The sequence below is a fragment of the Ascaphus truei genome, chromosome 4 (genome assembly GCF_040206685.1).
Source record: "Ascaphus truei isolate aAscTru1 chromosome 4, aAscTru1.hap1, whole genome shotgun sequence".
In the NCBI taxonomy this organism is placed as follows: domain Eukaryota; kingdom Metazoa; phylum Chordata; class Amphibia; order Anura; family Ascaphidae; genus Ascaphus; species Ascaphus truei.
This window is the reverse complement of record NC_134486.1, coordinates 296,009,997-296,024,449: the sequence shown is the minus strand read 5'-3', so window position 1 is coordinate 296,024,449 and position 14,453 is coordinate 296,009,997. Positions and strand designations below refer to the sequence as shown.

The 14,453-nt window shown below is 42.2% G+C and overlaps 1 protein-coding gene across 1 annotated transcript in view; it reads left to right on the top strand.

The window, feature by feature from the left end:
• The window catches only part of LOC142493533 (G-protein coupled receptor family C group 6 member A-like), a 47,834-nt gene that overhangs the window by 13,703 nt on the left and 19,678 nt on the right, over positions 1-14,453 (top strand). The window contains exon 4 of the mRNA XM_075597703.1: positions 4,583-4,798. Coding sequence (XP_075453818.1) covers positions 4,583-4,798 — 216 coding nt within the window. The remainder of the gene's footprint in view (positions 1-4,582; positions 4,799-14,453) is intronic.

Below are 14,453 nucleotides of genomic sequence, written 5' to 3'. Positions count from 1 at the left end.
TCTGTCCTTATAGTTCCTCTTCCTCCCTTGCCTTTGTTAAATGTCATGACTCCTATGCCCATGCCTCTGATCTGTTCCTGTACCAGTCCTGTTCTGTATTTGAGTCCTGTTAATTTAAAGGCCCTTGCTATTTAACTAGATTGCCCCTGTCTGTTTCCTATTAGCAAGTCTCAGACCTGTCCCTGCTCCCTAGTCTCAGTTCCTGCTCAACTGTCCTGCTCCTGCCTTCCTGTTGTCGAACTCTGCGTGTGACCCCAAAGTTCCTGCTTGCTGTCTTCCTCCAACCTCTGCGTGTGTCCCCGACATTCCTGCTTGCTGCCTGCCTCCGACCTCAGCCTCTGACCCCAACAATCCATGCCTACTCCCCGCTGTTCTGGCTACTGAGGTCCTACCCGCTCCAGTAGTCTCCCCTTTGACATTTAGTAAAATATATATCGCTTGATATATGTCGTTTGATACAAAAATTATAGACCGAACGAGTTTCTACTTGCTTTACAAGCTATATACCTGTGCGATTTCCCTCCAGTCTGGAAGACTTGCGCAGAGAGAAGCTGCATCTCCCTACACAGCTCCAACAGGCGATCATGCTATTTCAATAAACATTTTAATAACATAGTATTGAAGCAAGTGGTTTCCGGAGCTGAACCGCATTAATTTCAGGTCCGGGGACCCCCTGCTTCCTGAAGTACAGACCTCCCGTATGGGGTGTCCATATCTCCTGTAAGTTTAAATGTCCTGCGTCATGGCCCACATTACCGGGACATTTAAACTAGCAGGAGATACTTGCACTCCATACAGAGAAAGGCCTGTACCTCGGGAAGCAGGGGGTCCCCGGACCTGAAATTAATGTCATTCAGGTCAAGGGACCCCCTGCTTCAATCCAATGTCATTAACATAAAAAAAAAAAGAGTCATTATCTTAGTTACTAACCGCTAAGATAATGAAGGGGTTAGCCACCAGTACCCAATTTGGTGGAGGTAGAGGGGGTGGGTGAAGGTTATAGTTTCCCCAGGGACGTGATTAGGCCTCTTCTGAGGTATTAACCCCTCCACAGGCCTAATCACACCCCCTGTGGAACTACCCCTCTGCCCCCTACAGGAATGGGCAATAGCCCTAGTAGTCATATATAAGGCTAGTAGCACTTTTGCTCATTCAAAATAAATCAATAGCCAGCCGCCCTATAGTAAATGCGAGTTGTACTTACCCCTGCCAGCATGAAGGCCATCCTCATCTGCGTCTTCTTCCGTGGCACCAACATTTAAATTAAAACAGTAACTTCTGGCCAGTAAACACTTAATTACCTTAGTGTGTAGTAACCGCTATGGTAATTAAGGGATTAACCACCCTACCCACCCCCATCACCACACACACAAATGGTCAAAAGCTCTAGTATTCAAATATGGCTAAATGTGTTTTGCCCATTTGGGATGCTTTAAACAAAAAAACACAGTGAAATGAAATACACATTACAATACATTATAAAAAAAACACTAACCAAGAAACCCATTGGTTGTCACTGTGGTTACCTATGTCCTCAATGGGGGAACAGATAGCCCATAGGTAATCAATGGGCACCCTAAAAAAGACATTTAAATTAAAAACACATTACAATGCAATAAAAAAAAACAGTGGCCCAAAAATGCATTGATTGTCACTGTGGTTATCTATGCCCTTAACAAGGGCATAGATAGCCACATAGGCAATCCATGGGCACCCTATAGTGATTTAAAGTGTTTCTTACCCTTGCCGGGATGAAGGCTCATCCTTCTCATCCAACTGCGGCACTAACTCTTCTTTAAGCAATGGAGGTTTCTGAACTTCTGTGCATCATGCTGTACTTCAATCTGAGGATCATTGCTTCATGGGTCAAGAGTTGTTGGTGCAGCAGTTTAATGAGGAGGATGAGACTATAGTACATCTTGTCAAGGGTAAGAAACAATTTGAATGACTATAGGGAGACCATTGATTGCCAATATGGCTGTCTTACCAGGTAATTAAGGGTTTACTGGCCAGTAGCTAGTGTTTTAATTTAAATGGTGCCACAGAAGTAGTGGAGGACGAGCATGAGGACAGCCGTCAGCAGAGGTACAGTAGGTACAACTTTTATGTACTATAGGGTTGTTGGCTTTTGATATATTTAAATGGGTGTCACGGAGTGCTCACCACAAACAAGGCAGGACCGCGAGGCTGAGGTGGGGATATTGATAGCCACTGACCAACAATTGAGCAGACACGTCCGGAGTGCAGAGTGGTAGTCGTGTAGCCGGGTCAGGGTAGGAGAGGTCAGATTGGTCGAGGTACTTGCCGTAGTCAAGGAGTGGAGAGATCGGATAGTCATAGATGCGGTGCCAGAGTCCAGGGGTAGAGAGAGTAGAATAGTCGAGTCCATAGCCGTGGTCCAGGGGTAAGAGAAGTCAGGAGTCTGGGTGGAAGCTGAGGTCAAAAGGCAAGGAGCGAAAAAGACAAGACAAGGCAACAGGAAGCTGGAGGTAAGCACTCAAATGAAAACAAGTTTATGCTCAGCCAATTTGCCAAGGGGCTGGCTGAGCATATAAAGTACAGAGCCAACGGGGAGGCTGCAAGGAGTGAGCATCATAGGTATGCTGTGTACCGATAGGCAGGGGCGGAGTCAGTAGCAGCTGTGGGATACAGGATTGAATTAACCCCTTGAGTGCCTGTGTCCCCGAGCCTGGAGGCGATTCTCGCCGTGTCTCTTTTCCTAGCGGCGCCTGCGCGCAGGTTGCGGCTGCTGGGCGTCATCCGTGATGTTGCAGGATGCATCACAGGGCAGAGCCTGGAGACGATCCCTGCGGTGTCTCCCTTCTAGTAACGCAGAGCCTGGGCGCAGGTTGTGGCTGATGCACGTCACGAGATGCGTGACGGGGCGGTACATTACACCGATCCTCACAATGGGCAAAAGCCCTATTAGCCATATATGGCTAACAGAGCTTTTGCCCATTACTGTGTGTGGTGGGGGAAAGGGGGTTATTGCGGTAGAGGGGGTTGGTAGTTGGGTGCCCATTTGCTGCCAATGTGGCTATCTGCCTCGTTGGGGGCATTGATAACCACAGTGACAATCAATGGATTAAATGGCTAGTGGTTTTTTTTTATAGTATTGTAATTTGTCTTGTATTTTTTTATTGCAATGTACTGTCTATTTGAATGGGCACAAGTGCTATTAGCCATATTTGGCTACTCGGGCTTTTGCCCATTTGTGTGTGGTGTTGGTGGTAGAAGAGGGTTAAGCCCTTCATTATCTTAGCGGTTCTACCCACTAAGGTAAGTGAGGGGTTAATCTCTCCCACAAAGCCTAACCACCCAACCTGGGGCAACTATGAAGGGGGTATTTGGCCCGTGATGGGTCGTAAATCCTCCCAGGTAGGTAGTGGGAGGGATTAACACCTCTATTAACAGCTGCAATTACTGCTAATGAAATGAAGGGATTAACCCCTCTTGCAACCCTCCTGGGAGGCCTAAACATCCACCCTGGGGCAACTACAATCTTTACCCACACCCTCTAACACCAACAAACTACTGTAGTTATTTAACCCCTTTATTACCTTAGCGGTTAGCTACAAAGGTAATGAAGCTGGGCTGTAATTTAATTTTTATTACAAACGATTGAAGCAGGGGATCTCTGGAGCTGAAATGAAAGACTGTCAGCTACGGAGACCCCCTTCTTCAATCCTATGTAGTAAAAAGAAATGTTTTGTCTTCATATGCACTTTGCGAATCTGATCTGGCCAAATGCGGGTTTATGGTGCAATTTGCATATCGAAGGAACCAGTATAGTAGTAACTGGCCAAAAATTTGAGTTTCTGCATTTTTTGAGCTACTGTACCACACAGCTTGTCTGAACAAGAGTGCTTGTGAAAAAGCTGTTTCCAAGCGATTTTTACATGTTATCAAAGCTTTCTGAATAGATACATAAGCAACATAAGAATTGTTACGTCACTTATGGATGTTACGTTTATAGGCCCCTTAATGTATTGATATGTTCATTGGTGATCCTTGCCAAACAGTTTCCGCAACCTGCCTACAGTATGCTCTGATGATATTTTATGAGACAACATGACATTTCTTACCTGGTCCTTTACAAATGAAGGCACTTTATTTACACATCTCTAGTGTCTTTCATATGTTTAACAAAAATGAATGACTATATTTATTCCAATATTGTTATTGCCTTGTAAACATTGTTTAAGTTATAAATTAAATGCAACGCCAAAAGAGGATTCTATGACAAATATGTCAGTGTTTTATTACAGCTCAACCCCCTTATAACGCTGTGCTTGGGGTCCAAAGAATCACATCGTGTTGTAAGCGGACCGCGTTAGAAATAATGTATAATTGTATGCATTGTACAATAAAGTATTTAAGATACCAATAATCGTGTTGTAAGTATTCATAAATACGAAAATTGGGAGCCACACTTGCATCGCGTTATAAGCAGATTCTCGTTGTAACGGATCGCGTTATAACGGGGTTGAGCTGTATATGTGATTCTCCTTATATAAAATTAATAAAGAATTAGAAATGTTCCTTCATCTGTTAATATTATTTTCCATTTGTAATATTACAGCTACTAGAATCCCTTAGGGCTGTGAATTTTACCTCTGGAGGCAGAAATATTCATTTTGATGCCAAAGGAGATGCCAACACAGGATATGATGTTCTGATCTGGAAGGAGGGCAATAATGGAACCATGAAAATCAGCACGGTCGCTGAGTATGACTCGCAGAAAGACATCTTTATATTTAAAAATAAAGAAAAAGAGAAGGAGTTCACACGTTTGAAGGTACCATATTCAGATGTATGATATTTTGCATTTCTTTTCATTCTGTCCTCCTCTTGAGGTTTCATTTTCTAATATTCCTAAAACAGAAATCACACCTCTCCCAGAAAAAATATTCTGTATTCCATTACCACAACTATGAGTTCCCCGTGTGAGAGCTGTTAGTCTCAGCATCTTTCTGGTGACAGCGTAGAGTGAACACATCCTCCATGAAAATAGAAAATAAAGTAATACCGGTGCTCCTACTCAGAAAAGCCTTCCTGACCGGCCCAATGAGGTAGTATACAATAAAGGATATAAAGGAAGCAACAGCGGTCTTTGCAAAAGATTATTTATTAGCTAGGAATCTGATGTTTTGGTTGTCACATGCAACCTTTATCAAGGTGAGAACTATGTGAAAAGTACTAAACGCTAAGACAGATGTAACTACGTGTTCTCTACTGCTTTCCGTGCGAATTCGGCACTTTATCCCATCCTACGCCGGGAGATTCCAGTGGCCAGACTAATGGCCCATCGGATTAACACAGTGGGGGTCCTTCTGTTTTTATGGCTCGTGTTGTGTGAATCCTACCTGGTTTCATCTGTCTGTTAGAGACGCACAGTAAGAGATAGACTGAATCAGTCGCTCTACCAACGCGCTTCTAATAGGCGACCATGGGGCTTTTATTTTAATAACACATTATTGTAGCAGGGGGTCTCCAGAGATGAACCACGTTGATTTCAGGCCCGGGGACCCCCTGCTTCCTGAGTTACAGGCTCTGGTATGGGGTGCCGGTATGCCGGTGGACATGTTTAAATTCTCTCGCGTCATGGCCCACGATATCGGGAGATTTAAACAAAGCAGAGGGATACCAAAACCCCATAACGGGGCTTGTAAATCGGCAAGCGGGGGTTCCCGGGCCTGAAATCAATGTGATTCATCTCTGGAGACCCCCTGCTACAATACTATGTAATGAATTAACCCCCCCCGCTACCCACCTGGAAGACCTAACCACCCTCCCCATGGGGAACAACCCACAACTCCTCTACCCATTGATTGGCACAGTGCCACACCATACCCTTGGCATGGTTTGACACTATGGCAGTCAATGGGAAACCTGCAAAACAAAAAAAAGCAGCAAATAAAAAAGACGTTAAATTTCCTTTTTTTTAAATGCCAATAAACCAATTGACTGACACAGTGACAAACCAATTGATTGACACAGTGGCACACCAATGCCTTATGGGCGTGGTTTGCCACTATGGCAATCAATCGGCCACCTGAAAATAAAATAAAAAAGCAGCAAATAAAAGGCATTACATTTGAATAAAAAAATGCCATGCAAATGCCAACCTAACAAAAAAATACACACATTGGTATGCCACTGTGCCAGTAAATTGGTTTGTTGGCATTTTTTAAATTGAAATGGAATGTCTTTGTTATTTGGTGCTGTTTTTTTTGTTTGCAGCTTGCAGATTGACTGCCATATTGTCAAACAATGCCCATAGGGTATCATGTGGCACTGTGCCAATCAATGGGTAGAGGAGATGGGGGTAGTTGCCCTGAGGAGGGTGGTCAAGCCTCCCTGGTGGGTAGCGGGAGCGGGTTAACCCTTTAATTGCCATAGTGGTTATCATGGGAGACCAGGCATTTACACCTTTTATACCGGGATCATAATACTGAGCAAAACAAGGTGGTAAAATAAATTGTCATTTATTCACTTAAAATAGGCTAAGCACAATGAAACACAAAATACATGAGAAAAACACACTTACTGGGGGGTTGGGGCAAATAACTAACTTTTCCTGGTTGAAACAGGCAAAGAAACACAGTTTTTAGTTGACCGGGACTTAGTCCCAAATGTCCTGGAACTCAAATTGGCATGAAGTTCCTGACGTCACCGCTCTCTTTCTTCCGGAGATGCTGAAATCCCTTGACCGGGAGTTAGTCCCAAATGTCCTGGAACTGTTTTCGGTTTGCAAACATGGTCCCAAAATGTGGGACTTAGAAAATTTCTTGCCTTGAACTTTACTTTACTATATGCTGGCTGGTTAATGTTTTGGTTATGTTTTTTTTTTATGGGCAAATGGTGGCGGAGGGTGAGGAGGACCGTGGCGGCATCGTGGGAGCAGCAGCAGCAGACGTCCTGGTGGTGGTGATGGCAGCAGCAGACGTCCTTGACCGGAGAAGGAGCATTCCTATTGGACAGCTGAGGAGGAGCTGGCTATCCAAGAGGAATGCTTCTGCTCCGGTCACATGGTCACCCGGCTCCCACCGGCATCAGCTGTGTGCTGTTTTCCGCTGCTCCCACTGGCTGAACAAGGACGTCTGCTGCTGCCACCACAACCAGGACGTTTGCTGCTGCTCCTCCTCACCATCCGCAGCAGTCTTCCTCACCCTCCACCGCCGCCAACTGCAGGTAAGTGTTCAATCTTCAGCTGCTCAGAAATTACCCGGCGCTGGTTCCAGTCCCCTGCTGCTGGGTCTGGGTAATTTCCAGGTAGCGGAAAAAGCACCAGGAAAGCCGTGTACCGGGTAATTACACGGTTCTCGGTACATCACTAGTATTGATGTTTGTATTGTAATATTTATTGGGGGCAGAGGAGGTGGGTGAAGGGGGTAGTTTCCCCATGGTGGGTGGTTAGGCCTCCTGGGAAGGTTGTGGGAGGGGTTACTACTGCTAAGGTGATGAAGGGTTAACCCCTCCCATTATCCACCCAAAAAGCCTAACTACTCACCCTGCGGCAACTACCCCATTCACTCACCCTCTCTACCCCCAATGAACAAGGTAATCTAGCGTAACACCTTCATTGCCTTAGCAGTTAGCCGCTAAGGTAATGAAGCTGCTTTTATTTTGATAACAGTATTGTAGAAGGGGGTCTCCGGAGCTGAATCACATGGGCCGTGGCGTGCGAGAATTTAAACATGGCTGCCAGGATACTGGCACCCAATAACGGGGCCTGTAATTTGGGAAGCAGGGGGTTCCCGGACCTGAAATCAATGCGATTCCACTCCGTAGATCTCCTGCTACAACAATATGTTATTAAAATAAAATAAAAGCCTTGCGATCGCCTGTTAGAGGCTTGCAGGTAGAGTGACTAAATCAGTCTATTTCTTACTGCTCATCTCTTACAGACAGCTGGAACCTGTAGGATTCCCACAGCAGCAATGCTATTCAAACGCAGGCACCCCTGCTATGTTAATGCAATGAACCATTAAGTCTGCTGTGGACCATCTAGCTGAGTGTTTGCGAGATGGCCACGCTTTCTCCCGTGATGCGGTAGAGATAGGCAGTTACATTTGTATGCGAAACTGCCCTCAAGGGGTTAAACAAATTAAGCGTATGCTTATTTGTAATTTAGTGCAGTTAAAAGCTGGCCAAAGCCAGTAACAAAATTCCCTTATTTTAAAAGGTAAACTGTGGGTGCACAAATACCCTAGTGTGAAATATTAATACTTACACATGTCTCTTCTTTCTGTTAGCCATAAACACTCGCCTACTCTTCAGTGGAAGGTGATGTGTAGACTGACAATGAAGTCTATAATACCTTTATGCTAATTGGAGAATTGGTAGGGGCTCAGTCCTGAAGGGAGTAGGCATACACTTCCAGGGAACTGCTTAGTAAAACAGGAAACAGGTGAGACAAAACCTACCCATATGAAGGAATGTTTCAGTAACACTATAATTAAATGACCTTATGGAGTATACAGCATGGAAAAGAAGTTGCCTAACATTTATGGAAAACAAATACTGTACATATTACCTGCACTCCTCCTTTTGTGAAGTATTCAGTTGGTAAAAGGATTGGTCTTACATTTATGGAAACCAAAGAACAGATCCTACGCTCTTACCAATTTGGCTAAAATATACAAGTAATATTTTTACATTTAGAACCTTAGTTTGTGTAACAAAGGAGTCATTTGGTTGCATTTTTTATCAAAACATGATTCAAAATATCTAGTGAACCAAATATGAGCTCAAGGAAATCATGTAATGATAAAAACATAAGTGAATAAAGTTTGTAGCAGAGTATTGATCAGGATGAACGGAATTGATCACTTCCACTTATATCATATATTAAGTTTCATCACAGGAGAGGAGGACATGTATGAGGGGTAAAGTAATAAACCAGTCCGGTTGAGCCCGTGAGAGGCAAATGTTGAGTCTCCATGTGGTGACTGCGGCTGTGATGCTTATCCGGTGTCTCCGGTATACCCGGTGTGGAGCTGTCTCTGATTATCATCAGTCACTGTCTCTAACGTGGCTGGTTCAACATCCTGTGATCCAATGATGAGGAGGAGTCCGTGACCCCCATGAGCGTCACTCCAATCGTAGTATAGTAGGAAAAAATGTATGATCGGGGGAACTGCTGCCCCTTAGAAAAAGTCGGAACTCACCAATGAAAAAATAAAAACAGTTTTTATTGATTACTAATTACATATTGAAAAATAAGACAAAAATAGCACAAGGCCGATGTCATCTAAAAGTGAGGGATGTCACCTCCTTTAAAAAAGATTGGGGTTTACCATGTGATGGCAGCCATTTTTTGGGGGGTGACATCATCTAAAAGGGAGGGAAGAGTAGCCTTCATGATTGGCTGGCTTCCCGATGTTTTGATGATGTCACATCCTTTAAAAATAAAATAATCTATCACATGGTACACCAGCCAATCGGATTGGAGGTTTACCATTTGACACTAAAATGTGACATCACAGGCCTGTCCCATCTCATTTGAAGCCAAGAAGCCAACGGAACAACATCCACTGCCAACTGGATTACAAATAAAGAAGAAAAGAAAGGAGATAGAAGAAAACTTATTGGAGGAGCATCGGCTGTTGGGGAGCAATGCGTCGAGGATCAAGAGGTTGATGCTGCAGTCGGAATTGGGGGTGAAGACATCATTGTGTTGTATTTGTTTTTTTAGGTGCCCATTGACTGCCAATGTTTTTATGTATGCCCAATTTGGGCTATAGATAAGAACAGTGACAAGCAATGTATATTTTGTCAATTTAAAAAAAAAAATTAATTATGGTTTGTATTTTTGGTTCTTGTTTTTATTTAATTGTTTTGTATTTTTAGGGCTTATTCCTATTTAATTGTTTTGTATTTTTGTTTCTCGGTTTTATTTAATTGTTTTGTTGACTGTTTTTTTAGGTTTCCCATTGACATTCCCATAGTGGCAAACCATGCCCATATTATATGGGCATAGTATACCACTGAACCAATCAATTGGTTTATTTTCATTTTGTTTATTTTATTGCAATTGAATTATATTCAGTGCTTGCTTTTTCTTTTTAGCTTGCCCATTCATTGACATAGTGGCACACCATGCCCATATACTATGGGCATGATGTACCACTGTGCCAGTCAATGGCTATATTGGCAAATGCTTGTTTTATTTCAATGTAATGTATTTTATTGTGTGCCTGTTGTTTTTTTTTTATTGACCATTCATTGTCTGTGTGGCAATCTATGCTCATATTGGGGGCATGGTTTACCACTATGCCAATCAATGGGTAGCGGGCTGGAGAGTGTGAGGGTAGTTGCCCCGGGGATGGTGGTCAGGCCTAGGGTTGCGGGGGCTGGGGGTTAACCCCTTAATTACTATAGCGGTTACCAACTGCTAAGGTAATTAAGGGGTTAGTGGCCAGTAGTTTTTTGTTTTTTAATGTAATGTTGCTGCCAGTGGAGGACTGTGATGAGGACGAGGACGACTTTCATCATGGCAGGGGTAAGTACAATTTTTATTTACTTTATGCTGGCTGGTTTTATTTTTAATGGCCAAATGCACTATTATCCATATCTGGATAATAGTAATTTTGCCCTTTACTGTATGTGTTAAGGCGGATTGTTGGGGGTACAGAAGGCGGGTGGGTTGTGTATTGGTAGGTAGTATGTATTTTAATGTTTATTGGGGGTGGATGGGGTGAGTAAAGGGGTTACTTGGCCCAGGGTGGGTGGTTAGGCCTACCGGGTGGGTAGCAGAAAGGTTTAACCGCTTCATTACCATAGCGGTTACCACTGCTATGGTAATGAAGGGGTTAAAAACACCTGCAACCTTCCTGGTGGGCCTAACCACCCACCCTGGGCCAAGTTTCCCCTTTACTCACCCCTTCTATCCCCAATAAACCAGCTACTGTGCATTAATCCCTTCATTGCCTTAGCGGCTAGCCGCTATGGTAATTAAGTTTTTTGGTTTTTTTAAATAATAATAGTGTACGAGTGCAGGGGGTCTCCGGAGCTGAACCGCATTAACTTCAGCCTCTGCTTCCCAAGTTACCGGTATGGGGTGCCGGTATCCCCGCAATATTTACATCTTCCGCATCACGTGACCGTGAGATTTAAAAGCACAGGAGATACCGGCACCACATAATGCGGCCTGTATCTTGGAAAACAGGGTATCCCCGAGCCTGAAATCAATGCAGTTCAAGTCAGGAGGCCCCCTGCTCCCGTACACTATTATTAAAATTAATATTTAAACTGAACGATAAGAGAAAAGGAACCCCTATGCGAGAGCACTCAAAGAAGTATATATTGGCAACCTGTGTAAATGGGCTAGAGGGGATAAAAATATCCCTCAGCCCCTGGGAATGTTAAATGCTTAGTATGATATGATGTTAAAGTTAAAAATATATACTTCTATTGTGAGCTATGCTCAATATATGAAATAAATGATGAACGCAAGGTAATCTTGTTACTGATTGTCTTTACATAAAATGTATCAATAGCCTTGATAGAGAGGCGAATTTTAAGACAAAGAACCACTGCAGATACAATATTTTTAACTGATGGCACTGTGTGGAGTGCCAGTGAAGCTTGCTATCTGAGCAAATGTTCCAGGTTAGAAGACCAGGTACGTATAGAGTTCAAGTAGCCAGGGTGTGCAGCGCACAGCAAGGATGAAAAGAGCAGGTCTTGCAATAAAAATCCTTTATTAGTAAGTCATCTGGATGTGGGACAGCAGCAAACTTCAACGCGTTTCGTTCCTGAGAACTTTTTCAAGAAGTGCTATACATTGTAAAATCAACAGTTTAAATGCAGCTGCCCGCCCCGTTTTCGCGCCAATATGACGTCATTACGCGTCATCTAACCAATAAGAATCATGTATGCCGCGCATGCGCCGCGCGCCAGAGCACTCTGGGACTCCCTGCAAACCTCAGCCGTGCTCAATCATGAACGGCGCGCCTCTCAGGGCGGCCTCCCCACTGAGAGCACGCCTCTGATAGCCGCACAGGATCCCCTCCTACTCCCCGCTTCGGCGCATGCGCAGACACTACTTCTAATTCCCCCCAGTTATGACAACCTAGATAGCGGTCCAAACTGACTTAGGGGGCAAATCTGTATACATAATGGACTGTGTGCTGACATCTGCACACACACAGGCTGCTGAAAATACCCAGGCAGGCAGCTACAAGTCTAACAAATACATGAATAAGTATGAGACTATTAGATAGATTATATACTAAACACAGAAAAAAATATATATATATATATATATAAACTGAGTTGAGTTTTAACAAAAAATGATAAAAGAAAAAAAGAAAAATATATAAGCAAAATATAGAAAAAATATATATATAAGAAAAATACATGAATTAACACAATTATGTATTTAAACAAAACTATTATGTCAAAATTGATTTTATTGCTTAAAAGAATTCTAAAAGAATGATATTAAAAACAAATTAAAAAGGTGTAAATTTATCTTATACCTATATTTAGAGAACAGCAAATTGCTTGCACCTTTTGATGAAATGGGGTTTATATCATATTTACCATTAAATGCATTTATATATTTATATAATGTGGAGTGCTATGTATTAGGCTATGAGTTTGTATACGAAGAGATTTCCTAAACAGTATTAATATACCATGGTTAGATAGATGAGAGCATGGAGAGATACATGACTTATTTCACAAATTATTTGGTACAATATGCATTTTTCAGAAGAAACCAGAATGTTTTGTTCAAGCAAATGACAATAGATATGCTAAAGAAAACAGAGCGATGTCTTATAATGTACTTTTTGTTAATTATAAACCCTTTTAACAGAGATGAAATAATAGGTTCCTAGAATAGAGTGACGTTTGGGGTACATTTGGGAAATAAATGAGTCCCAACATTATATTTAGCAAAAAACAATAGACAGTAAATATTATTTACATTATCTATAATGTTGACATTTTGTATCTATTTTAGATCTTAATTAGTATACTGAATGGTCTTATTTCAGGAAGTGATTAATATTCCACTCAACATTCATCCCGTCTGGGTACCTTGTTTTTAATGTGAATATCCAGTAGGATTCTCTACAGTCTAATGTTTTTACAATATTTCCCCCTCTTTCTTTTTCCATTATTTTCTCAATACCTATGAATGAGAAATTATTTATTCCTCCCTGTCTGCATTCCGTAAAATGCTTAGACACAGGATGCTCAGTGTCTTGTTTACGAATCAATCTGCAGTGTTCCTGCATCCTTGTCTTTAAAGCCCTTGTGGTCCTTCCGACATATCTCCTCCCACAGCCACAAGTAATAAGATACACCACAAAGGTGGTATTGCAGTTAATAAAGCTATATATAGTGTGGCGTTTGTGCGGGCTGTGGGAAAAGAAATGTCGAGCAGGCTTCATGAAATTGCACATACTGCAATGATTGCATCTAAAGGATCCTTTGGTAAAGAAACGTTCTGGATCCTTCACAGGCGTGGATATCACGCTGGGTGATAAAAATGTAGCCAATGTCTTGGCTCTTCTGTACACGAATTTTGGGCCTTTCTCTGTGTACTCACGAAGAATGGGATCCATTTTTAGTAATTCCCAATGCTTATTTACAATTTTGTTTACTTGATTACTTGATCTATTAAATTGGGAAATAAACAAAGGACAAGTCCCATCTTCCTTAGTCTCTCTTTTTTTACTCTTAAAAGAATTGATGCGAGAGCCATCCCTCATTCTGGATCCAGACGGCAATACAGTTTCACGTTCAATTTCCGTGACTTCCTGTAGTGTAGCTTGGAGGGTCTCCCGATCATATCCCCTCTCAATGAATCTATTTGTCAGTTCCCCAGACTGAGTAATAAAATCACTGTAGGTTGAACAGTTTCTCCTCAGCCTGAGGTACTGACCCTTGGGTATTCCCTTAATCACAGATCTGGGGTGACAGCTGTCCGCTCTGAGAAATGAGTTCCTTGAATTTGGTTTCTTATAAACATCAGATTGTATTTTTTGATTGATGTCTATGTAAAAGAGAATGTCCAGGTAGCTTATGTGATGTGAATGATAATTAATAGTAAGGTGAATATCTAAAGTGTTATTATTTAAGTAATTGATAAATTCTAATAAAGTGTCAGTGTTCCCGTGCCAAATAAAGATAAGGTCATCAATAAAACGTTTATAGAAAATAATATTGTGCCTATACGTGTTGGTGCTACTATAGATAAAGTTGTTCTCCCACCACCCCATAAAAAGGTTGGCATAGGAGGGGGCAAAACTTGTCCCCATTGCCATACCCCGAAGTTGCAAATAAAATTTGTGCTCAAAAAGAAAATAATTGTGAGTGAGTAAAAAAAGTATTGACTCCATAATAAATGTGGTTGTAAGTATAGAACTACCTGGGCATTCTATAAAATGGCGGACAGCTGTCATACCCAGATCGTGTTGTATGATCGAGTATAA